Source organism: Myxine glutinosa, chromosome 1 (assembly GCF_964187855.1).
Source record: "Myxine glutinosa chromosome 1, kmMyxGlut1.1, whole genome shotgun sequence".
Taxonomy (NCBI): Eukaryota; Metazoa; Chordata; class Myxini; order Myxiniformes; family Myxinidae; genus Myxine; species Myxine glutinosa.
In genome coordinates, this window is record NC_136261.1 from 291,142,518 (window position 1) to 291,168,828 (window position 26,311).

The window sequence follows — 26,311 nt, forward strand, 5'->3', positions numbered from 1 at the left end:
GTGGTTTTCATCCACTGTAAACATTTTTGATTCCATGTACTATTATTGTTGTCGTTTAAGGGCAAATAGAGATTACTATTTTCAAAAGGTAAAAAAGTTAATGTTTTAAATGAAACCGGAAGACGACGAAGAGGAAGAAGAGGAAGAGGAGGAAGAGGAGGAAGAGAGGGCGGGGCGAGCGAGTCGGACAAGAAGCCGAGCTGCTTCGAGGTCTGGAGCGAACGATTGGCGAACGAGGGTCACGAGTGAACTTTGGGTTTCCCGGGAAAGGGATTCCTGCGACAGAGTTGTTATCGCTATGACAGATCCACCTGCGTGTCAGGTTTTGCGGTTGATTCCGACGAGAATCATCGGAGTGCCGTTACACCACGAGAACGGGCCGTCGGCCATTTTGACTCGCGCGCTTTGCGCTTCGCTCAAGGTTTTTCATCTCGTTTCACCCATTTTCACCACATTCAGACGTTAATCTGGTGTGTGTGTGTGTAACGTGGCTTTTGAGTGGGAAATCTACGGTTCGCCGATTGGAAGCCGTGGAACGTCCATACCCGAGGGTGTGATTTCCCAGTCGCCTTTGCGCAGCTTTGGCAGCCTGACTGTGACTGTCATCCGAACGGGATTCTGATCTCGATTAGACATCGTTCTGACGATCGCTGGAGCGGATCTACTTTGGCTTGATGCCGGAATAGAGACATTGGGGAATGTTCTTCTTTTCGCTCACTTGGAGCACAGTGAGTTGTATTGTACAAACCTGATGGTACCATCATAGGAAATATATATTGGTTGCACAATTGATTACTATTGTTGTTGTACTGTTTTCTTGTGTGATCTTAATACAATACTTGTTTGTTGGTAACAATATTGGTGTGTTTTCACGATTGATCTTTGACAAACAGAACAACACATCTTTCTGCCGTGACTCCTCTCGGGGCTCGGAGGTACACCGTGACCGGGGTTTGGGGAGGAGCACGTAACAGTACCCTCATCCCTCTATACAAGGGGAAAGATGACCGTCTGGACTGTGGCTCGTATCGAGCGATAAAGTTATTGGAGCGTAGAATGAAGGTATTGGAAAGGGTGTTGGAGAGGAGGATAAGGAAGAAAGTGAAGATCGACGAAATGCAGTTTGGATTTATGCCAGGAAGAGGAACGACAGACGTGCTTTTTATTGTAAAGCAGTTGCAGGAGAAGTACATGGAGAAGAGGAAGAAGTTGTTTCTTGGGTTTGTTGATCTGGAGAAGGCATTTGATAGGGTTCCACGCCAAGTAGTGACATGGGCATTGAGGAAGTTAGGAGTGGAGGAATGGTTGATCAGGGAACAGAGGTGAGTTTGAGGTGAAGGTGGGAGTGCATCAGGGGTCAGTACCAAGTCCACTACTATTTGTAGCTGTGATGGAGGTGCTGGCTCAGAACGTAAAGGAAGGTTTACTGTGGGAGTTGTTGTATGCAGATGATCTGGTGTTGATTGCAGAAAGTATGGATGGACTGAAGGAGAAGATGAACAAGTGGAAGGAATGTCTGGAGACAAAAGGTCTGAAGGTGAATATCGGAAAAACAAAGGTGATGGCAAGTGGTAAAGCATGTGGTGAGGTCGAAAGAACTGGGAAGTGGCCGTGTGATGTGTGCAGGAAAGGTGTCGGAGTGAACTCCATTCAATGTGCAATGTGCGCTGAGTGGGTTCATCAAAAATGTAGTGGTTTGAGAGAGTCATTAACCAGTGTGGCAGCTACATTCAAGTGTAAGGTGTGCACAGAGGGAGGTGCAGATGGAGGAAATGTTGAGTTGGATCTTGGAGACGGCGTGAAGCTGGAAGGTGTGAAAACATTTTGCTACCTAGGAGGCATGCTGAATGGAGAAGGTGGATCACTCGGCAACGGTTGCTGGAGTGAGATGTGCATGGAAGAAGTTTCGGGAACTGAGTGGCGTGCTGATGAGGTAGGGAGTGTCGTTGAAGCTGAAGGGAAAGGTGTATGCTGCATGTGTGAGAAGTGTTATGATTTATGGGAGCGAGACATGGGTAATGAACATCGAGCAGCAACGAAGGCTGGAAAGGGTGGAAATGTGAATGGTTCGGTGGATGAATGATGTATTGCGAAAGATGATGGGAAAAGAGCCTGTGATGGATGCTGTGAAGAGAAACAGGTTGAGATGGTTTGGTCATGTGGTGAGGAAAGATGAAAGTGACTGGTTGAGAAGAGTGATGGAAATGAATGTAGAAGGAAGTAGAGGATGGGGAAGACCGAGAAAGATTTGGCTAAAGATGGTGGAAGAAGAAACGCGGGCAAGGGGATTAACAAGGGGAGATGCAGAAAATAGGGCAAAATGGAGAAGATTGTCATGGGGAACGCAAGGCTAACCCCCGCTCTAGCAGGGAAAACGGCCTTAAAATGCCTGTTGTTGTGTTGTTGTATTCCCCATCCTAAGGACACCATCTTGATCAGTCGACGGCGGATGAATAATTTTAGAATTGCTTTATTTAAGAATTGTGTACATTATGTTTATTGTGAAATTTATAAAGAAATGGGGATAGTACAGTGAGGAAACCAGGTAAGACAGCTATGCTTCACACTCGCTAATGTAATGCACATGTTAATTCGATGTGCGACAGTAAGTGTGAAGGCCAGAATCTTGGATTCCTGACAGAAAACCTTGGCGGTGTTACACGGAGGGTGGCGAGAGGTTGCGGGGGGGGGGGGGGGGGTCCATAGGTACATTGTGGCAAGAATAGCATAGACCGTGCAGCTTTGATGACTATTTTATGAGGGGATTTGTCAGAATAAATAGTCTTCTTTTAATACGGTATTTTTCATAGACTGCCATCACAAGGCACCGAAGAAAATTGAGAGGTTAATGACCAGCTGCCATTTTCATGCAGGTGGACAATTTAAGTGCATTTCAAAACGATGTAACAATAGCATCAAGTTGCCCATCCTGCTCCCAGTATACAATCTAAATACGAGACATGTTTTAAAGCTGCAATACGCAGCCGCACACTGACCTGTTCAGGGTCTTGGCGAGCAAGCGGGTGCCATTCCGATTGGCCAAGGAAGGGTATTTCTTCTGAAGAAAGGCTTGTTCATCCACAGCGGCTTCAGCAATATTCTTTTTCATATTTATATCCAACTGGCTCCTGGGGGTTTACAAGAAAGTTTTAAAATATTAAAAACAAAGGTTTAATGTAAAGCAATCCCTCAGTATGCTTGATTACACTCTGGTGAAACTATTAAAAACATTTATTTGAGCTCTCCCACTCTCTCAACTTGTCTTTTCATCTACATCAGGCCCTCCCAACCTGTTAACAACTCCGATGATCCCTAGCTTGACTGGGATGACTCGACCTGTCAAAACGTCCATCGCATCTGTACCGGCATCCATCAAATCCAGCTTTGTGATCACAGCCAGGGTTCGGCGGCCTGCATGCCCAAAAACACAATTAATGAGGTTTCTTAGCCAAAAGCCAGGGCTATGCAATGATATATTTTCCTCTTTCAAAACAGCTCTAAATGTAAGTAGCCACCACTAAGGGTTTTGACCTATTTTGAATTATTCTCCAAATTCCAACTGTTTATGTCTCTGCAGAATTTGGCATGATATACTTAGTGGTTGGTCAAAAAGAAAAGCAATAATACCTACCATCAGGATCCACTTCGCGGGCAATCTTGAGAGCCTCTGAAGTGGCCATGTCTGTGTTAGCAGCTGTCACTGCAAGAATGACAGAGTTTGGGTTGCTGATGTGCTGCAAAATCAATTCACGAATCTGGACCTCAATGTCCAATGGCTGGTCTCCCACAGGTACCTACCAAATCAGGTATTGGAACATTAATGAAAATCTCCTGAATATACTGCATCTAAAAATAATTCAAACATATTTTAGACTTTATATTATACTGTAACCACGGGGCATTTCCTGTTCTTGGCATCCCCTAGCTCACAAAGTGCAATAGGCATTTCATTAACCACATTTGTGACATCTACATATTTCCTGTAGAAAAACAGCAGGGTGGTACATATGTAATAAAACAAATGAGCAAGCAAAAAAAAATAAAGATAAAGAATCACTGACAAAGTTATGTGGCACCTTGATGAAACCTTACCATCAAACGTTTGGAGGAAATCTAAATATACCTCACATTGGGCTATTTCTAAGAAATTATGTGCTTGTATGTGCACAGCGCAGTGGAGCAATTGCTTCAGTCTGTCAGTGTCAATCAAAAAAATTTTAAATAATTCCAAACAGGAAACTTCATGTTTTTAAGGACATCATTAAGGACAAACAACAAGCACGAATAACTAATTCAACATGTTAAACAAGAAAAAGCAATCAAAGATTGCAGACCCTCGCCAAGACGTGCTTTTAGAGGTTTTTAAGGCTTTTGTGTTAAAACATATGGCGGCTGAACCACGTGACCATGACGTCATCATAATTTTTTTTTCTCCATAAATTTATCCCTCGATGACGCTCAAGCAATTTCATCTTGATCGGATGAAGTTTTGTACTTGTCGAATTATGACATCATAATGGAGGCACCAATGACATCATCATTAACATATTTTATTCCCCATGGAGAGTTCTTTACAATGAGCCATGTCTCAATTTTCTATATTCAGTGCTTTTGGCTGGTGCCAACCCTGGTGTTGGGCTAGCGGCTAGGGTGCCGGCTTAGGATCCTAGGATCCTGGGTTCGAATCCCAGTAGATCGCTGAATTAACGCCAGGGGGGTTGACTCAGCCTGTCATCCTTCCGAGGTCGGCTAATTGAGTACCAGTTCACTGGTAATTCCCTGTTTGTCGTTAAAGGCGGCAAAAAGGGTTGGCGTCAGGAAGGGCATCCGGCCGTAAAACATTGCTTCAAAAAGAGGACCAAAAAACCAACAACAACCACGGTTCCCGAAAAAGGCCAACCCCTGCTTTGCGGGGAAAAATGGCCTCTAAAGGTTTTATTTTTATTTTTTTTAGTGCTTTTGGAGATATAGAGGTGCAAAATTTTCGGTTTTTCCAAAATGGCGCCCGTACCACATGACGTATGACGTCGTAATTATCCTTAAAAATTCTACAGGTGGAGTTGCACCTATGGTGAAAATTTCCTGTCAATCGGACCAATGGTTGCAGAGAAAATTATATTTATTCTGTGCAGACAAACAAACAGAAACAGACAAATGCAATACCCTCTCCTCTGGCGAGGGTAATAAGGTAGTGTAAAAGAGGGTGCACATCAGCGGTGGTAAACTTCCGATTCAATGCTTTGTTGTTGTTGTTGTTGTTTTGTTTTCTACATCCTTTAAAACTTTTATCCTATTTCAATCGAATTATATACAGTACTTGAACAATGTTTGCACTTCCAAAAACCTTCAGTTTAGCAGTACTCGGGGGAAAATTGTATGCCGTCTCGCCCAATCAAATTTTCCACGTGCTCAGAGGATGGAGTAACAGTGAGATTCAGACAAAATGGCCGCGCCTAGTGATGCAACGACAGAGCTCACTTTGTCCAAAATATCTGTTTGTTTGGTGCATCTTTTTCTTAAAGATCATTCCAAAATCGTCACTTTATATGAGAAGAGTTTGCAGAAGGTTCAGCTGTGGCCTGTTCTCTGACAATACGTATGGCTGCCATCGCGCCGATTATTCAAAGTTTGTGAACAAAGCTAATATAGATTGTGCTCGGAAACGCAAAGCGAGATTTAAAAAGACCCTTACCATGTCCTTTTTCTAAAGACTGCAAGGGATAAGGCGTTCTAAGAACTATCTTGTGTATCAAAGTAAGGATATCAGCTTTATTATAGGAGCATTGTTACCTCTGCCATCGAAGGTGGATGGAGGTTATGTTTTCACCTGTTTCTTACTTGCGAAAATTGAAGATTTTTCAAGTATATCGTTTGGTCGTGTGCGTTATTCTGTCTGTCTATGTCAGTCGACTACAGGTTACAATTTTCAACCGATCTTCACGAAACTTCACCACATGGTAGAGTTGGTCATAAGCAAGAAGCCTATTGTTTTGGGGATCAAAAGGTTAACATGTAGGCCAAATTTCTAAAATCCTCAACTTTAATCCGATTGACTTGAAATTTGAAGAGGACTTGCATGTCTGGTCACTGAATTCAACCAAGTATTTTTGAGGTCAACATAAGCAAAAAGGTCAACATAGGCCAAGTTTCTAAAATCCTCAATATCCAACCAATTAACTTGAAATTTGAAGAGGATTTGCACATCTGGTCACTGAATTCAAACCCCAACTATTTTTCAGGTCATCATAGGCCAACAACTTACTTTAGGGATTTCGCACGTATCATGCTATGCACGACATATTTTTTGTTACTTAGCAAAAAAAATAATTTTTTGGGACAAGTTGTGTTTGTTTGTCTGTCCGCTCACTTATAATTGCATGCAGGTCACAATTTTCAAACCAATCTTCACAAAAGGGTTGAGTTCATGGTCTGACAAAATACTATTTTTTTGAGGTCAAAAGGTCATCCATCATACGCCAAAGGTCAACTAGTTTTCTCAAATTTCTAAAATCCTAAATTTTCATCCGATTGACTTGACATTTGAATAGGATTTCATATGAATGAACTGAATTCAACCACCAACTAGTTTTGAGATGAACATAGGCTGAAGATCAACATAGGCCGAAGGTCAACCACTTTTTCCCAATTTTAAAATCCTCAATTTTCATCCGATTTACTTGAAATCTGAATAGGATTTCCATATCAGCTTAGGAAACCAACCACCATCTACAGTGCATTCAAAAAGTATTCAGACCCTTTCACTTTTTTCACATTTTGTTATGTTGCAGCCTTATGCTGAAATCGTTTAAATTCATTTTTTCCCTCATCAATCTACACTCAATACCCCATAATGACAGAGAAAACAGGATTTTAGAAAGTTTTGCAAATTTATTAAAAAGAAAAAACTGAAATATCACATTGACATAAGTATTCATACCCTTTGCTATGACACTTGAAATTTAGCTCAGGTGCCTCCCATTTCTCTTGATCATCTTTGAGATGTTTCTACACCTTGATTGGAGTCCACCTGTGGTAAATTCAATTATTGATTGGACATGATTTGGAAAGGCACACACCTGTACATATAAGGTCTCACAGCTGACAACGCGTATCAGAGCAAAAACCAAGCCATGAGGTCGAAGGAACTGCCTGCAGAGCTCAGAGACAGGACTGTGTCGAGCCACAGATCGGGGGAAGCCTACAAAAAAATTTCTGCTGCATTGAAGGTTCCCAAGAGCACAGTGGCCTCCATATAATTCTTAAATGGAAGAAGTTTAGAACAACCAGGACTCTTCCTCGAGCTGGCCGCCCGGCCAGCTGAGTAACTAATTGTTTAAACCCACAGAATCTTGTTTCACACAGTCTGAGAGTCCTTTCGGTGCTTTTTTGCAAACTCCGAGCGGGCTTTCATGTGTCTTTCACTGAGAAGAGGCTTCCGTCTGGCCACTCTGCCATAAAGCCCAGATCGGTGGAGTGTTGCAGTGATGGTTGTCCTTCTGGAAGTTTCTCCCATCTCCATACAGGATCTCTGTAGCTCAGCCAGAGTGACCATCGGGTTCTTGGTCACCTCTGTTACCAAGGCCCTTCTCCCCCGATTGCTCGGTTTGGCCGGGCGGCCAGCACCCGGAAGAGTCCTGGTTGTTCCAAACTTCTTCCATTTAAGAATTATGGGGACCACTGTGCTCTTGGGAACCTTCAATGCAGCAGAAATAATTTTTTTGTAGGCTTCCCCCGATCTGTGCCTCGACACAATCCTGTCTCTGAGCTCTGCAGGCAGTTCCTTCGACCTCATGGCTTGGTTTTTGCTCTGATACGCGTTGTCAGCTGTGAGACCTTATATGTACAGGTGTGTGCCTTTCCAAATCATGTCCAATCAATAATTGAATTTACCACAGGTGGACTCCAATCAAGGTGTAGAAACATCTCAAAGATGATCAAGAGAAATGGGAGGCACCTGAGCTAAATTTAAAGTGTCATAGCAAAGGGTATGAATACTTATGTAAATGTAATATTTCAGTTTTTTCTTTTTAATAAATTTGTAAAACTTTCGAAAATCCTGTTTTCTCTTTGTCATTATGGGGTATTGAGTGTAGATTGACGAGGGAAAAAATGAATTTAAACGATTTCAGAATAAGGTTGCAACATAACAAAATGTGAAAAAAGTGAAGGGGTCTGAATACTTTCTGAATGCACTGTATTTTTGAGGTCAACATCGGCCAAATTTCTAAACTTGTCAATTTTCATCCGAGCAACTTAAAATTTGAAGATGATATGCATATCAGGTCACATAATTCAAGCACCAATTATTTGTGAGGTAAAAAGGATGCTTTAATGAGTGCCATTCTACTTTTTTCTCTTTTGCCAAGTGTCGCTCGCTCTGAGTGATTTTTCATTTATTTGTTTGTTGATTTTTTTTTTTTGATAGGTAAAATAAGTACTCGCATGGGAGAACTACTTCCCCACAGCGGATGGAGGGGGTGAGTAATATGGAAGAACGGGTAGGGGATGCTGAAGGCTCTGGAAGTGAGCCGGATACAGGGGAATTAGAGGTTAGGAGTGAAACCTCCCCCGTCCCGAGCATTAGTCCACCCCCCCCACCCCTATAGGACACCTTTTGGATGTTAATCCCTCATCTGCGCATCAGATCAAAAGGCTCCACCAGCAAGGCTATCCTCTTTATATAAATAGTTTTTACATAATAATGTATTCCAATAAATTAACTCCACCACCAAAGTAGGACAGAAGTTATGTCTTCACCCCAATCTGTCTGTGAACAGGTTATTTTAAAAGGAAATGGACAGATTTGGACGAAACGTGTTGGACAGGTTGGGTGTGCGACAAGGACAAATCTGTTCAACTTTGGTAAAGATATGAATCCGGATCCAAATGAGAAAGAAAAAAAAAAATTTAAGTGATTCTTCACCATTGAGAGATGGGGCCAAAAATAATATACAGCATGATATTTCAAAAAGTTGTGGACGACTGACAAAACTCGGTGATCGAGTTGGTTAGGTGACAAGAACAAGCCGATTCCAATTTGGTTCACCTCTGGATCCAGATCCGGCCTATCAGTGGGATCCAAAACGTAAACTGTTCAGCCTGGTGGGGTTATGCGTGCTACAGTGTTGTTATAGTTTTCCTCATCTATTTACTTACAAAATCCACAATGTCCCTTTTGTGCAATCATGGCACTCACTATTATTCATAGCAAGGTTTTTACGTAACTAGTAATATCCGCTTCCTCTGGGAGTGAGACGATTTGTTTTCAGAATTGACATAGTTCTCCCACCCTCAATAGCCTCCTTCTCCGGCAGGGGTCAGGGGCTAAAGCACTTGCACTATTCCACGACTACAGGGTGAAATTGCGAGTCATCTCCCCACAATCACTGGGGCAAAGGAAGGGGGGGCGTGGGTGGTTGAGAAGCGTTTAATGCTGCTGATAAATCAAAAACGCCATCGCAATAATGCAATTGCAGGCCACTCAAGCAGACGAATATACCATCAACATGACAGACATGCATTTGTTTTAATCTACACAATTTCATTTCATTTGCACAGCTACACCACGTCATTTCAACCCTCCTGGCATAATTCCAGTTTTCTTGGTCGTCACTTCCTGTGTCGTCACTTCCTGTGTTCTGGGATCATTACTGTATAAAATCGGGTCAGCCGATGGCATGCGGGCTGCCTAAGATGCGCTCCATGCTCCGTTCCCTCTTAAGGACTTCAAGCCCTGCTTACGCCTCTTCTTGTGCACCTGGCCACCATTGTGTTGCTTAAAGCCTACCTAAAGGCCTACTTGTCTTTGCTGCTCTGCTCTGCCACAACAATTTAATCAACACAACTATGGTTCAGCTGCTTCGACCAGAACGCCTTGACATGGATCCAAACTCAAGTTCGGCTACTGACATTTTCGGACACACTGGTTTCGGACCTTCGAAAACTTCGTTGTTGTACTTCCTCCTGAAGGACTCGACAAACTTCTTCTCCTGACGAACTTTGTCACGCCAAGGATCTACAAAATCATCACAGACTGTGTCACCTACAAGGACGGCATTGAAATGCTGAAGGCCGTGTATATAAAGCCGAAGAATGAGATTTTCGCACGCCACCTTCTTGCTACGTGTCACCAACAAGTCAGCGAATCCCTGGATGAACACCTACAGGCTTTAAAGACACTGGGTAAAGACCAACTGGAAAGCTGTGACTGCAGCTCAACATCTAGAAAGACTTATTAGAGATTAATCAGTAGACTACAATCCCCATTGATCCGCCAACACCTCTTAGAAAATAGAACCTTAGACCTAGCGACCATGTTCGACCAAGCACGAGCCCTAGATTCGGCGCAAAAGAGCTCTGATCAATATGGGGCGTCATCGGGGTCATCATATAGTGCCGACGCTGCTGAACTGAAACAAGCTGTTCTGAATCCGTTCCACCCAACTATCGAGTCAACCGACTCTCCAACAGTATCAGCTGCTACCAGCAGCAAATGCTTCTTCTGTGGTTACTTGAAACAAGTTACTGTGATTACTTGTACAAGGTGCTCCGCAAGCGAGGCTCCATGCAACAAATGCGGGAAGAAGGGGAACTTTGCTAAAGTCTGCCGTTCATCACCAGCTGCCGCTACCGCGGGCGCTACCTCAGCGCCAGCGAAATCGCCTGACCCTTCCTTGCCTCTGTGACATCTGCAGGCATCTCTCCGGCAGTATCAAAAGCAACCTATAAGGTTGCCATTAATGGAATTGAAGCCAATGGCCTCATCGACAGTGGAAGCATGGAAAGCTTTATTCACCCACACCTCGTCAGGTGACATTCGCTAAAGTTTTACCAGTCGGGCAAAGCTGTCTCTGTGGCCTCAGCATCGCTTTCAATGAAGACGCTTGGATTCTGCGTGGTCAATTTAACCCTGAAAGGACGAAGCTACCAAGACTTGCGACTGTCCATACTCCGAGCTCTGCGCAAACGTTATCCTTGAGCAAGACTTCCAGAAACAGCATAACAGCGTCACACTGAAATTCGGCGGTAACCTGCCACCTTTAGTTCTCTGCGGACTGACCACACTACGCGTTGACCCCCTGGACCTGTTTGTCAATCCTACGGTGGAATGTCACCCTATTGCCACCAGGTCATGTCGGTACAGCTTCGACGACCGCAAATTCATCGAGAAAGAAACTCAGCGACTACGATGCGAAGGAGTCATCAAACCGAGCAAATCCCCATGGCGCGCCCAGGTTGTGGTAACTAAAGACAAAAACCACAAGAAACGGCTCGCGATTGACTATTCTGAGACAATCAACCGATTTACGCTACTCGACGGGTACCCGCTACCGCGTATCAATGACACAGTGAATAAGATCGCCCAGTATCGCGTCTTCAGCACCATCGACCTGCGTAGTGCTTACCATCAGGTACCCATAAGGAACCAATATAAGCCCTATACAGCCATCAAATCGAGCGGAAGTCTTTACCAGTTCACGCGAGTCCCATTTGGCATCACGAACAGAGTACCTTGCTTCCAACTTATCATGGACTCCTTTATCAAGGAAGAGAAACTTGCTGGAACATTCGCTTTCCTAGAGAATCTGATTATATGTGGCATGACACAAACCGAGCAAGACGTCAACCTGAAGCAGTTCCTCAAAGTAGCCGAAAGGAAGAACATCGGCTATAATGAGGATAAGTGTGTGTTTTTGACCACTAAACTCAGTCTACTGGGCTATGTAGTAGAGGATGATCAAATGCGGCCAGACGCTGAGCGTCTTCGGCCCCTTCGAGAGCTACCCGTGCCGCATAACATGAAGTCCCTCCGCCGGATCCTCGGACTTTTTGCCTACTACTCTCAGTACATTCACAAGTATTCAAGCAAAAATTTGCCCCCTCATTGTCACAAAAGCTTTCCCCATCTCGAAGGAGGCTGAAACCACATTCCACCAACTCAAACGGGACATTGAAGAGTCAGTGGTCAACGCAATCGACGAGTCAATACCCTTTGAAGTTGGACCGACGCATCCGAGTTTGCTATTGCCACAACACTTAACCAGACGGGGCGTCCAGTAGCCTTCTTCTCCCGCCCACTCCAAGGATCCGAAAAACGTCATGCATCGGTCGAAAAGGAAGCTAAGGCCATCATCAAAACTGTCCGCCACTGGAGACACTACCTGACGGGAAGGCACTTTACACTGAAGACTGACCAACGCTCTGTCAGCTACATGTTTGACAGAGGAAAGAAAGGCAAGATAAAGAACGACAAGATCATGCGTTAGCGCATGGAGTTATCTTGCTTCGATTATGAGATTATCTACCGTCCGGGGAAAGAAAACATACCTCCCGACGCATTCTCGAGGTCATACTGCTCATCTACATGCCTGGGCCATCGTTCACTATACACCAGTCCATATATCACCAAGGAATCACACGCATGTACCACTTCGTGAAATCTCGAAACCTACCTTATTCGGTGGAAGACGTTCGATGGATGACCGGCTTGTGCAGAACCTGTGCAGAGTGCAAACCCCGGTTCTATCGGCCAGAAAGGGCCCACCTCATAAAAGCCACCCAGCCATTTGAACGCCTTAACATTGTTTTTAAGGGACCTTTGCCAAGCACTGACAAAAACCAGTACTTCCTCACTATCATCGATGAGTACTCGAGATTCCACTTTGTGTTCCCATGTGTGAATGTGACAAGTTATACGGTGATCGACTACCTTTGCTAACTTTTCGCCCTCTTTGGAATGCCTGCCAACATCCAATCGGACCGGGGACCGGCGTTCATGAGCCGAGAGCTCGGTGAATTCCTGACAAGTCAAGGCATCGCTAGCAGCAGAACCACTAGCTACAACCCGCAGGGTAACGCACAAGCTGAACATTACAACGGAACAGTCTGGAAGGCTATCACCATGGCCCTGAGGTCACACCAAATGCCTACCCAGTGTTGGCAAGAGTAAGACGGAACCACTGGTCGACCAAGTGGAGCTCCTGCAGGCGAATCCGCAGTACGCCCAGGTCCGCTATCCGGACGGCAAGTAAACCACTGTATCCATCCGACATTTGGCCCCGACTGGAGACACAAAGGGATGGGAGCAACAGAACGAGGCACCGTGCAACTTGGAGAATGGGGTTGGCAGTGATTCGACTGCATTGGACGATCCTAGCTCCACACCCAAAAAAAGTCTCTGGAGATGCTACGGAATGACAGCCGCTACGATGATCACAACGTGCCCGGCGGGCCCCCGACCGTCTGGGCCTCTGAGTAGTGTTTTTCTAAGCAAGGGGAGAATGACATAATTCCAGTTTTCTTGATGCCTCACTTCCTGTGTACCACACTTCCTGTGTTCTGGATTCATTACTGTATAAAAGTGGGTCAGCCGACGGCATGTGGGCTGCCTACAATCCGCTCCATGCTACGTTCCCTCTTAAGGACTTCAAGCCCTGCTTAGGCCTCTTCTTGTGCACCTGGCCACCATTGTGTTCATTAAAGCCTACCTAAAGGCCTACTTGTCTTTTCTGCTCTGCTCTGCCACAACACCTCCCATAAAAACATTTCAATGCTGAGGTTTTTTTTTTTTTTAATGAAGAAAAATTGGAAAATAAATAAAACTAATACCAAAGATCATGATTACACCATCTAGCTACTAGTTCCCGCCTGAATAAATATGCAAGACCTGGCCACCCACCTTCCCCAAGTTATTGGGAGGTGGAGGTGGTGTTCTTCCACCTGTACAAATGAATGCAAAACAGCTCTAAATTTTATCCCCTCACAACCCTCTTTTACAAGTCAGTATTCCCAAATGGTCCATCATGCTATGACAGATAAATCTTTATACATTACCTTTGTCAAACCAGGTAAGTCAACAAGTGTGAGGCTCAGGACATGTGGAGAAAAGATCTTGAGGTGAATGGCTTCATTGCTTATGCCCTATAAAAATAAAATAATCACTAGAATTAAAATGGAAAATACCTCCATAAATTGGTCATTATGCAAGAGCAAAACAAGCAGTTGCAAAACCTAATTTCCTCAAAGAAGGTCAAGTAATGTCTGAGCAACATGTCTCTTACCTTGTTGTTGCCAGTGATTCTTTCAGTCTCATTTTCAATCTCCTGCCGTATATGAACGAAATCTGTAAAGATCTGTATATAGACAGAGCTGGATTAGAAAACAGCCGAAAAGAGCAAAAAACAAGAGCAGCAGAAGCATTGACGAGGTTGGGGTGGGGTGGGGGGGGAGGGGGTGGGGGAGGCCCGGTCACCCGTGATCCAAGCGAAGAGGGGCACATGCAGGGGCAAATAATCATTGTAATTAAGAATTGTTGTAATTGTACCAGACATTATTGTGCCACCAGCCATCAACCACAACTGTCTAAATCCAGAACCACTGCTCACGTCCACTTATTTATTCCCTTTTTCCCACCTGTGAAAGTGTCTTCCACACTCTCTTCCGTCCAATTATTCCCTCCTGGTCTTCAAGACAGCTGTTCACCACCATCTCAGATCAACCCCCATTCAAAGCAATGACATTTTCTCCACCCGTTAAACCACCCTTGCCCCTCAAAATGTTGCTCATGCATCCATCTTGTTCACCCCTTGCGTTTTCTTCTACCCCTCATCATAAACCTTTGTCCGACTCCATCTACCTCCTCCCTCTGCCCTGCTATTGTCGTTTCCTCAGTCTCCTGCTGTTCCCTTTTGTTGTTGTGTCCTTAACTGTTCTGTGCGCAAGCTCTTCCACAAGCCTAGACCATGTATGAATAAAAAGAAGGAAAAAAAGGATCATGAAGACAAATGGCAAAGACAATGTTGCACAGTCATCTTCAACACCATCCATAGCATGTGGTTGTGGTGCTGAACTAGTGTCACCGGACCTGGAATTCATGAGGGTGAGCTCCAAATCCAAAAAGTTGAAGATGAAAACCAACTGGAGCTTATCGAGGTGAAAAAGGTAGAACTTATGAGTGGCATCGGGCTGTGAGGAGACAATATCCCAGAAGATGTACAAAGCCATTGGATTGTAAAGGGTAGGGTGAATTCAGGATTGCCAAAACAGATAAATATTTCCAGATCTCTGGTGTGATTCATGGCAAGAAAGGATATCGCCGATACTGCTCGAAGTCCTTCTTCACACATGTGCATCAGCTGACAGTGGAGCGTGTGCAGCCCATGTGGTTCTGTTACTCACCTTCAAATGGTAGAGTATACTGCTTAGCTTGCAGGCTCACAACCAGAACAACAAGTCCCTTTATTCATGGGTTTAATGACTGGAAGCATGCAGACGAGCGGATTTCATCTCACGAAAACAGCAGCATAGAAAAGGCATTTATTTATTTATTTGTATAAAAAGTCGAGGCAAGGGGAAGAGCTAACACATAAAACACAAAGGCATAAACATAAACTGAGATACACATGAAACATAATAAAGAGAGCGGGAGACAAAAGGAAGCACAACAGTGGACAACAGGGACATTGGAAGATCTGTGGAAGGGAGAGGGCTGGGGCTGGGTACATGGGATAAACAAGATGGACATTACAGGGGATTTCAGGAACGAAAACAGAGAAATAAAGGAGGTGGATTTGGGGTGGATCAACAGGGATAGAAAAGATCAAAGTTTTGGATGGGGGGAGATAAGAGATGGTGGTGAACAGCTGTTTTGAAGACTTGCAGGTAGGAGTGGGATTTTTTTTTTTTTTTTTTTTTTGTATACTGAATCGAAGAGAGTGAGGGAGTTTGTTCCAGAGGTGGGAGAAAAGAGGAATGAGAGTGTCAAGGTGAGCAGAGAGTCTTGATTTTGGCAGTTTCACCAGAAGAGGGTTGCTGACAGATCTTGTGGATCCTGCAGGAATATTTGGGGGACAGAGCAGGGGGACCTAGGCCGGAGAGGAGTCGGTAGAAGTAATGATAGTAATGTGCACTAGACAAGCAAGCACTGGTTTTATGGAGAGATAGTCCTGCTATCCTCCACTATAAAAACAAACAAAAAAAACAAAAAAAACAGCAATGCCGGCACAAGGTACTCGAGCGAGCTGTGTTAACGTTTCTCTGCAAAGTATGTCTTTCATTGCGAGGCAGAGACAAAATTGTTGAGTTTCCAAGTAACAATTAATCTGGGTGTTTTGGAGGTTCTTGCAAACTATGATGCATTCTTTGCTGAACACATCAAACTGTTCACAAAAGAAGGCAGGGGGCACATTGTGAATAACCAATTCGTTTACAACACAACAGGCATTTTAAGGCCATTTTCCCTGCGAAAGCGGGGGTTAGCCTTGCGGTCCCCATGACAATCTTCTCCAATTTGCGCAACTCCCCTTGTTAACCCCCTTGCCCGCATTTCTTCTTCCACCACCTTTAGCCAAGTCTTTCTCGGTCTTCCCCATCCTCTACTTCCTTCGACATTCATTTCCATCACTCTTCTCAACCAGTCACTTTCATCCTTCCTCAACACATGACCAAACCATCTCAAACTGTTTCTCTTCACAGCATCCATCACAGGCTCTATTCCCATCATCTTTCGTAATTCATCATTTGTCTTCCTCTCTCTCAACGATACTCCACACATCCACCGAACCATTCGCATTTCCACCCTTTCCAGCCTTCGTTGCTGCTCTACATTCATTACCCATGTCTCGCTCCCATAAATCATAACACTTCTCACACATGCAGCATACACCTATCCCTTCAGCTTCAACGACACTCCACTCCTCGTCAGCACGCCACTCAGTTCCCGAAACTTCTTCCATGCACATATCACTCGAGCAACCGTTGCCGAGTCTGATCACCTTCTCCATTCAGCATGTCTCTCGGTATCAAAATGTTTTCACACGTTCCAGCTTCACACCATCTCCAACATCCAACTCAACATTTCCCCCATCTGCAGCTCCCTCTGTGTCTTGTAGCTTGACACTTGAATGTAGCTGCCACAATGGTTAATGACCCTCTCAAACCAGCTACATTTTTGATGAATCCACTCAGCGCACATTGTACATTGAATGGAGTTCACTCCGACACCCTTCCTGCACACAGCACACGGCCACTTCCCAGTTCTTTCGACCTCACCACATGCTTTACCACTTGACATCACCTTCGTCTTTCCGATATTCACCTCTAGACATTTTGTCTCCATACATTCCTTCCACATGTTCATCTTCTCCTTCAGTCCATTAGTGCAGCGGCATAGCAAAAATTTAAGAAGAATTGTGCATTTTGTGATGGAAGCACCAAATTTGGCACAATGATAGAATGTTATATTTAGAACATTTTCAGATATGGAACCACTTTGAAATTCACCCAAGGTCGCCGCCATATTGGATTTCAAAATGGCGGCTTTAAAAATCTGTAACCCTTAGGGGGGGTGGCGGAAACAAATCCTACAGGCACAATTATTGCCCCATTCACCCTATATCTTTTCTAACATCAGTAGACACATTACAGCGGCGATTCTGAGCTCAAGGGAACATCTAGGGGACTGGGGAGTGAAAAATTTGAAAATTTCGGCCAAAAATACCCCTAAAAGAGGTCATTTGGTGTCAAATTTCAGGGGGGGTCGTGTATTGTCCTGTAGATAAAACATGCTGGTCCGTTGATTAACCCCTAATTAAACGACTTTTTTGTTTGTTTGCTCCATCCAGGTTTCAATCATGTCGAAGCAGTTCAAGTTAGTTCATGTTACCAAGCATGTAACTTCAACGCCAAAGACGCCACTGGACTGGGAACTCTGTGTTCTGTGTCAAGTTGATATAGGAGAGTCCCTACAGTGTCCTGCTGTCACGAAAAGAACTGATGCAGGTGCTGGATACAAGACACTTGAAGACAATCTATCAGCATTCAATAAACTAGGCAAGCTGCCACAAGACGTGGACTTGCAACGACTGGATGAAGGCCAAGGGATAGCTGCCACTCTAGCTGCCCACCAAGCCAAGTGGCACAAGTCATGCAGGGTGAAATATAACACTACCAAGCTACAGCGGGTACAGAAGAGAAGTCATTCAGAGGGAAGCCCTATCCCCAGTACAATCACAGATAAGTACAAGCTTACTAGGTCTCAGGCAGCTTGTGTTGATAGCATATGCGACAATTTGTGCTTCTTCTGCCAGCAAGAGCTTGGTTTGGAGTTTCATCAAGCAGCGACATTGGAACTAGATAAACACGTTCGCAAGGCTGCAGAGTTTCTTCAGGATACCACTTTGTTAGCCCAACTGAGTGCTGGGGACATGGTCGCAAGAGAGGCCAAGTACCATAAGAAATGTTTGACATCCCTATACAACCGCGTGAGGGCAGCAAAAAAGCTTGCTGAGCAAAGCCAGAGCACGGTAGATGTCATTTCAGCAATAGTCCTTGCTGAACTGGTAACGTACATAGAGGAAACTGCTAAAGAAGAAGACACTGCTCCTGTATTCAAGATGGCAGACCTCACCAAGCTCTACACAATGAGAATGGAACAGTTCGGAGTTGTGCTGGAAACACGAGTCCATACAACCAGACTCAAGGAGCGTATCCTGGCACACTTCCCTGATCTGCAGGAGCACAGGCAGGGAAGAGATGTCCTGCTGGTGTTTCAGGAAGACATTGGCAGTGCATTAGCCAAGGCATGTCAACATGATATTGACAGTGATGTTGTGCACCTGGCACGAGCTGCAGGGATTATAAGGAAGGATATGTTCCAGTCATCTCAGCCTTTCAATGGGTCCTTCTCAAACAAATGTCAAGAAGAGTCTGTGCCACAACTGCTGCTGACAATGGTCTCCATGATTTTAGAGGGCGCAGGCATCAAAGATCAGGCATGTCAGTCATCGGCATCGGCGTCTGTGACAATAGCTCAACTTCTCAAATACAACAGTGTGAAGCATGAGAGGAGAGGTGCAGGCACAGACGTACGACACAGCATTAGTCAAGAGACTCCTTTGCCAATATATCTTGGCTTGATGCTTCATGCCCATACGAGAAAGAGGGAACTGGTTGACACATTATCTGGACTAGGGATCAGCATTGCCTATGATAGAGTGCTACGGATCTCTGCAGAGCTGGGGAACGGGGTCTGTCAGCGCTTTCGGGTGGAGAAGGTGGTCTGTCCCCCAAAGCTCCGCGGTGGCGTGTTCACCACATCAGCTGTGGATAATATAGACCACAATCCCAGTTCCACGACAGCACACGACTCCTTCCACGGAACTGGTATTTCATTGATACAACATCCAGACTATGACAATCAAGGCACAGACCGAGGTATTGTCATCATCGGGGGTGTCTCAAATGTCAAGACTGTGGAGGACCTTCCACGGTATTACACAGATGTACAACCAGTTAGTTCACTTGCCAAAAGCCACCCTGTACCAGCTGGAACCCAGGCGTCGCTGCAGAGGAATCCTGCACAAGCTGAACTGGATAAAGAGAAGAGGTGGCTCCAGACTGTGAAGGATGCATGTGACAGTGGTGACACACAGAATCCAGGAAACATTTCTTGGGCTGCACATCACGCAGAGAACCAATCGGCCAAGGATACTAGTATCACAGTCACACCCACTGCCTTGCTTCCCCTCTTCCATGACCAAGCCCACTCAGTGGCAATGATCCGCCATGCCATGGATGTCGTGAAAGCAGCGATCAATGAGCTAAACCCTGGACAGATACCCGTCGTCACACTGGACCAACCACTTTATGCGATCGCCAAGCAGGTGCAATGGAACTGGCCAGACACACATGGTGAAGATCTCTTTGTGGTCATGCTGGGTGGTCTACACACAGAGATGGCAGCTTTGAAGACAGCAGGAGACTGGCTGCAAGACAGCGGTTGGACACAGGCATTGGTTCAGGCAGAGATAGCAACAGCTGGCACAGCAGACTCCTTCTTGCGTGCAGCTCACGTCAGCCGTACAAGACGCGCCCACCAAGTAACTGTTGCTGCCCTACACATACTGCAGCATCGTGCATATGACATATACAACGAAAGAGCAACTGCAAGAGATGAGGAACCATTGGAGTTCGAGGCATGGTGTGACCAGAGAGCAGCGGCATGTCCACAGTTTCAGTACTGGGCCACTGTACTTAACCTGGAGCTCTGTATACTCCTCTACATACGTTCACTGAGAGAGTCCAACTTCACGCTGTACATGGACACCCTACCAGAGCTAGCTGCATGGTTCGCTGCATTGGGCCATATCCACTATGCTCGCTGGTTACCAGTCCACATCAGGGACATGGTTGGCATTGCAGAGAAACACCCAGATGTTGCTGCCAAGTTCCATGCGGGGCACTTCACATCCAAGAAGACTAGGCATGCTTTCTCCGCCATCTCCCTAGACCAGGCTCATGAACAAAACAATGCCACGGTCAAAGGCGATGGCGGGGCAGTGGGCCTAACTGAAAATCCAAGTGCCCTTCGACGGTGGATGGTGGCTGGCCCCGAAGTTGCTCGGGTCATCACAGAATTTGAGACCTCACAGCAACTGCGCCAAAGGGGAGAGCACACCCACCACCATGAGCAAACCGACAGTGTGCAGAAGAAGTTCGTCCAAGATGTCCGTGCACTGACAACAGTCATCGAAGAGATGGGCAGCCCCTTTGAAGAAGAAAGCACAGATTTGCTGGTCCTGGGCACACTGGAGATCTTGGGCCCAGCTGTTGTAGATACTGTGCGTACAGCTTTACAGATTGGGAGAGATCAGTTCCATTCATTTGAGAAGGAACGTCTGGCAGACAGATCCAAGCCACTCAATGATGTCATCAAACGCAACAAACTCCCGTTGTTTTCATCCATCAAGGTCAAAGCTGCCCAGAAGAGCAAACAACAAGTAGCCTCTGCAAAGAGTGATTCAGAGCTCTTCTCCAGACTATACATCGCATGCCAAACCAGAGATGGGGGTCTCGAGCAGTTCTTCAAACATGAGAACAGCGCACATCCGCCAGCACTCTCGCAAAATGGACAGCTCCGCTTTGGTTCCAAAGCTGACTTGTTGCAGCCCTTAGAACAGCTTGTCGAAACAAAGTCGGACCCACCACAAGTATCTTCTGTGATCCTCGATGGAGCTGTAATAGTTCAAATGCTGAGCCCAGGCCAGACCAAAACATTTCTTGACTATGCCACAAAAGTATTCGTTCCATACATTATGTCACAGCTTCAACATCGATCTCGTCTCGATCTAGTGTGGGACCGCTATGCAAAGTCAGGCAGCCTGAAGGCAACTGCAAGGACCAACAGAGGCAAGGGAATACGCAGACGTGTCACTGGCTCTGCCCTCCTACCAGGCAACTGGCACAGTTTCCTCCGTGTCGACGAGAACAAGGAGGAACTCTTCAGCTTTCTGTCTAAACAGGTCACGGAGTCCATCGATGTGCCAGACAAACAGCTGATTGCTACTGACGGTGAACAGGTAATGTGCATGATGTATGTTAGTGTGTGTTAGTGAAAGTGTGTGTATGTGTCTGGGTGGTGAGAGTGGGTGCGTGCCTGCTTGTGTGTTTGAGAGTGTGTGTACAATCTTCTGTGGTTTCAGTACATATTATACAATGTATTATTGATTTATGCTGTTGTAGAGTAAATTCTTACCCACATATGTGTATTCTTTTCATATAATTTAATTTTGATTATATAATCCCGATTTGTATTATCTATTCGGAAGAATATTTTGTATTGTATATATAATCTTTAGCTGTCCACGGTACACTCCCTCAAATTGTTAAGAAAGGCCTATTGGCCATAGTGTTCTTGAATTGCTTTTTTCTTTCCTGGCATCTTGGGGGAGTGTACACGAACAGGCTACTGTTATATGTGCAATGTCATATTGTATGATTTCATGTGTTTGATGCCAAGTAAATAACAATAATAATAATAATAATAATAATAATAATAATAATAATTGCCCTGTATTTATGTACTTGAAATAATGTACTGAAATAAATTAATAAATGTTATGCAGATTCATGTCAGGTTTTATTCGTGACCACCTACACCAAAGGAATTCACATTTAATTTACATCACGGTATTGTTCATGCTTACACCAACAGGTCATTGCTGTACCACCATGTGCACACACAGCCGCTTTGGCCCCGTGCAATCACGAGGAAGCAGACACGCGCATGATGCTCCACGCAGCAGCTGCTATGAAATCTGGACACCGCAGAGTACTCATCCGCACCGTGGACACAGATGTGGTGGTTCTCGCTGTGTGGATGGCCCAGGAGCTTAATGAGGTAGTGGACGAACTCTGGTTAGCGTTTGGAACCGGAAAGAACTTCTGCTACATAGCAGCACACGAGCTGTCTGCTACCCTGGGACCAGACAAAGCCAAGGCACTGCCAATCTTCCATGCAATCACAGGGTGTGATACCGTCTCGAGCTTTGCAGGTCGTGGCAAGAAAACAGCATGGGCAGTATGGGAAACTTTTCCAGAAGTGACCAATGCATTCCTGGACCTGGCATCTGCACCAAGTGAGATCTCTGAGGATACACTGGCAACCCTGGAGAGATACGTAGTGCTTCTGTACGACCGCACATGCACATGTTCTGAGGTGAATCTGGCAAGAAAGAAACTCTTTGCAAAGAAATCTCGATCCATTGAAGCAATACCTCCAACACAGGCCGCCCTAGTACAACACGTGAAGAGAGCAACTTACCAGGGTGGACATTGTTGGGGACAGTCTCTTGTCCCACACTGCTATCTCCCATCACCATGCGACTGGGGGTGGGTGGACAATGACGGACAGTTCGATCCTCTGTGGACAACACTACCAGAAGCTGCCAAATCCTGCTATGAACTCATCTGTTGTGGGTGCGAAAAAGGTTGCAGTGGGAGATGCAAGTGCAAGAAAGCGGCTCTGAAATGCACAGCACTGTGTGCCTGTGATGGTGACTGCTCACATTGAGTTGGAACTGTGACACTTGGCATGACTTGATGCAATACGCTCGCTAGTTCTCTTGCTGAACGTGTGTATACAATGTACGTAATATGGGATTATCAGTTGCTTATGTGCATTAAAACATATTTCAATACAACCATTCAATTCATTGACCTCAGAAATGTACATCTAGACACCAGAATCAAGTATCTAGCTGGCATAGAACCAGAGATATCGGTCAGCAGATTTTCGGAAGCCGCCATCTTGGAATCCAATATGGCGTCAGTAAATCAATTTCCGCCATCTTGAAATCCAATATGGCGTCAGTAAATCAACTTCTAAGTAGAACCATTCAATTCCTTGACCTCAAGTTTGTACATCCAGACACTAAAATCAAGGCTGTAGCTGGTATAGAACCAGAAATATTTGTAATTAAAGATTTTTAAGCCGCCATTTTGAAATCCAATATGGCGGCCACATTGGGGTGAATTCCAAAGTGGTTCCATATCTGAAAATGTTCTCCATATAATATTCTATCATTCTGCCAAATTTGGTGCTTCCATCACAAAATGCACAATTGGTTTGCTATGCCGCTGCACTACATCCATACTTTCTGCAATCAACACCAGGTCATGTGCATCCAACAACTCCCACGGCAAACCCTCCTTTACATTCCAAGCCAGCACCTCCATCCTCCATCACAGCTACAAATAGTAGTGGACTTGGTACCGACCCTTGATGCACTCCCACCTTCACCTCAAACTCACCACTGTTCCTGTCCTTCGTCCTTACAGCTGTGCACGCTATTTCGTACATTGCCAGCACCACTCTGATCAGCCATTCCTCCACTCCTAACTTCCTCAATGCCCATGTCACTACTTCGCGTGGAACCCTATCGAATTGTTTCCCCAGATCAACAAACCCAAGAAACAACTTCTTCCTCTTCTCCATGTACTTCTCCTGCAACTGCCTTACAATAAAAAGCACGTCTGTCGTTCCTCTTCCTGGCATAAATCCAAACTGCATTTCGTCGATCTTCACTTTCTTCCTTATCTTCATCTCCAAAACCCTTTCCAATACCTTCATTCCATGCTCCAATAACTATCGCTCCATACGAGCCACAGTCCAGAGGGTCACCTTTCCCCTTGCATAGAGGGATGAGGGTACTCAGTTCCCAATCCACTGGAATGCGGCCTTCTTTCACCACCAGAATACAGATCTCTGCCATTCTCTTCACACCCTAACTTCCCACTGCCTTCAACATATCTCCCACAACTCCCGTCGGCCCTCCCGCTTTTCTACTCTTCATTGCTTTTATCGCTTCAACTTCCTTCTCAGTTATCTTCTCTGCCGGTCCTAAAACTGGGTTACTCTCCATGTTGCCATCCCATTCATTCTCTGCATTCAACAGCATTTCCATATACCTCTTCCATCTTCTTTTAATTCCATCTGGGTCCACAACGATTTGTCCCACATCATCCTTCAAGAAACTCACCCCCATCACATCACACCTCTTTCGCTATCTGCTTTGCAATCCTGAATACCGCTCTCTGACACTCTTCCGAATCCAAGCGTTCTCCAAACATTTTCCTCCATGCCTCCTGCGCCTTTGCTACCTCTTTTGTTACAGCCTTCTTGGCTGCCTTATAACTTTCATGCTCTGCCTTTTCTGCCCCCGTACACTTCTGCCACCACTTTAACTTCTTCCTCTTCTCGTCAATCCTCTTTCCAACTTCATCATCCCACCACCATGTTTCCGAGTGCCTCGGTGGTCCTTTTGTCCATCCACATCCCTCACCAACGGCTCCCAACAGACTACCTTTCATTGACATCCAACCACTTTCAAGCTCAACCACATCATCCTCTACCATATTCAGCCTCTCTTTTAATGCCTCCCTCACTGTCACCTCTTTCAACCTCCACACCTTCATTCTCGGTTGGTACTTCACCCGCCGAGCTCTCCTCGCACCTTTCACCCTTATGCAGTAGACAACCAAGTGATGCTGTGAAACAGCATCCTCCCCCGGGACCAGCTTTGTGTCCCGGAGGTGCCCCCTATCTCACCTACGCATACGCACCATGAGGTAGTCAGCGGTTGTCGTCGACCCACCCGACGTGTTTGTAACAAGCTTATTATCCTCTTTCTGGAACTGAGTATTACAAATCAGCAAATCAGCTCCATCAGCAAACTCCAAAATCCTTTCACCTTCTCCATTCCTCACACCATATCCGTCACCCCCATGAACTCCCTCAAAACCGTCCATACTCCTTCTCACATGTCCATTTAGGTCTCCTCCTACCACAACAACTTCCTCATCTTTCACGTTTTCCATCAGCTTCTCTATTGCACACCAGAACTTGTCCTATTCATCGCTCCGACCGACCTGCGGAGCATATGACGTTCACCCGAGATGAGGTTCACCAATTTCACCATCATCAACCTTTCACTCACTCTCGTCACACTCACCACACTATCTACAAACTCCTCAGAAAACACGACACCAACACCATGCATGCCTTCTGGGCACCCTTGCCACACAAACTTGTATTTCTGTCCCTGACTACCCCTTCACCATTCTCACACCACTTCCCTTCCATCTCGTCTCCTGCATGCAACACATGTCCACTCTTCTTCTGACCAATATTTCCACCACTTCTCCTGATCTCCCTGTCATTGTCCCTACATTCCATGTCCCAAACCTCAGAAACCGATCTCCACGTCAGGCATCAGATGCTTCGTCATCATAAATGGAGTGATTTCCACCCTTGCTTCGATCGGGTTCCCACCTTGAGTTTTGACGAGAGGGAGTAGGGTCCCCCACGGGGTACTCCGGGCTGTACCCTGCCCATATGTCGTTGTAATTGTCATGGTTCCATTTTTGAGGCAATGTTTTAATGGCCGGATGCCCATCCTGACGCCAACCCTTTTAGTCGCCTCTTATGACATGCAGGGATAGGGTGTACCTATTCTAAACCGGGGTACACACCGGTAATTTTCGTTTGATGGGTGGAAAATGAGTTTATCCTGAGAACCAGGCTGGGGCTCCGAGTTGGTGATCCACAGCCATCAAGGATTTTGGGTGTGCAGTGTTAAACATGAAGTTCCTTCTTGAACACATCAAGACAGCCCTTGCTGCAGATAACCTGCGAACATCTGCAGTTTCCCTGATCGGAATAATTTACATGTATGTGAGATCTTGCTTAAGCACTCTACCAAAAGGACCTGTAAGTTCTGGTGACCCAGATCGATGCTGGGGTTCAGGAGGGACTGTTCAGTTCTATGCCGATTCAACTCGGCTTGAAATTCCGGCGCTCGGTGAAAACACCGTTAGCCAAAAATAGGGTCACATTGGAGGAGGTTGTCGGAACTCTGCATGACGCACTGCTCATGTCTCGGCCTTCAATCCCGCCTGTCTCAGCTATTCACCCTTTGGGGCCTCGTCCCTCTGTCTCACTTGTACTACAAACAGCCTGGGAGAAATTGGGTTC

General features: G+C 45.5%; 1 protein-coding gene across 9 annotated transcripts in view; it reads right to left on the reverse strand.

Moving 5' to 3' along the window:
* The window catches only part of DNM1L (dynamin 1 like), an 88,190-nt gene that overhangs the window by 39,554 nt on the left and 22,325 nt on the right, over positions 1-26,311 (reverse strand). For all 9 annotated transcript variants that reach the window (XM_078767462.1, XM_078767441.1, XM_078767431.1 and 6 more), the window contains 5 exons: positions 14,061-14,132; positions 13,834-13,920; positions 3,632-3,794; positions 3,291-3,411; positions 2,997-3,128 (listed from right to left, as the gene is read on the reverse strand). In XM_078767462.1, the coding sequence (XP_078623588.1) occupies positions 2,997-3,128; positions 3,291-3,411; positions 3,632-3,794; positions 13,834-13,920; positions 14,061-14,132 (575 nt within the window). The remainder of the gene's footprint in view (positions 1-2,996; positions 3,129-3,290; positions 3,412-3,631; positions 3,795-13,833; positions 13,921-14,060; positions 14,133-26,311) is intronic.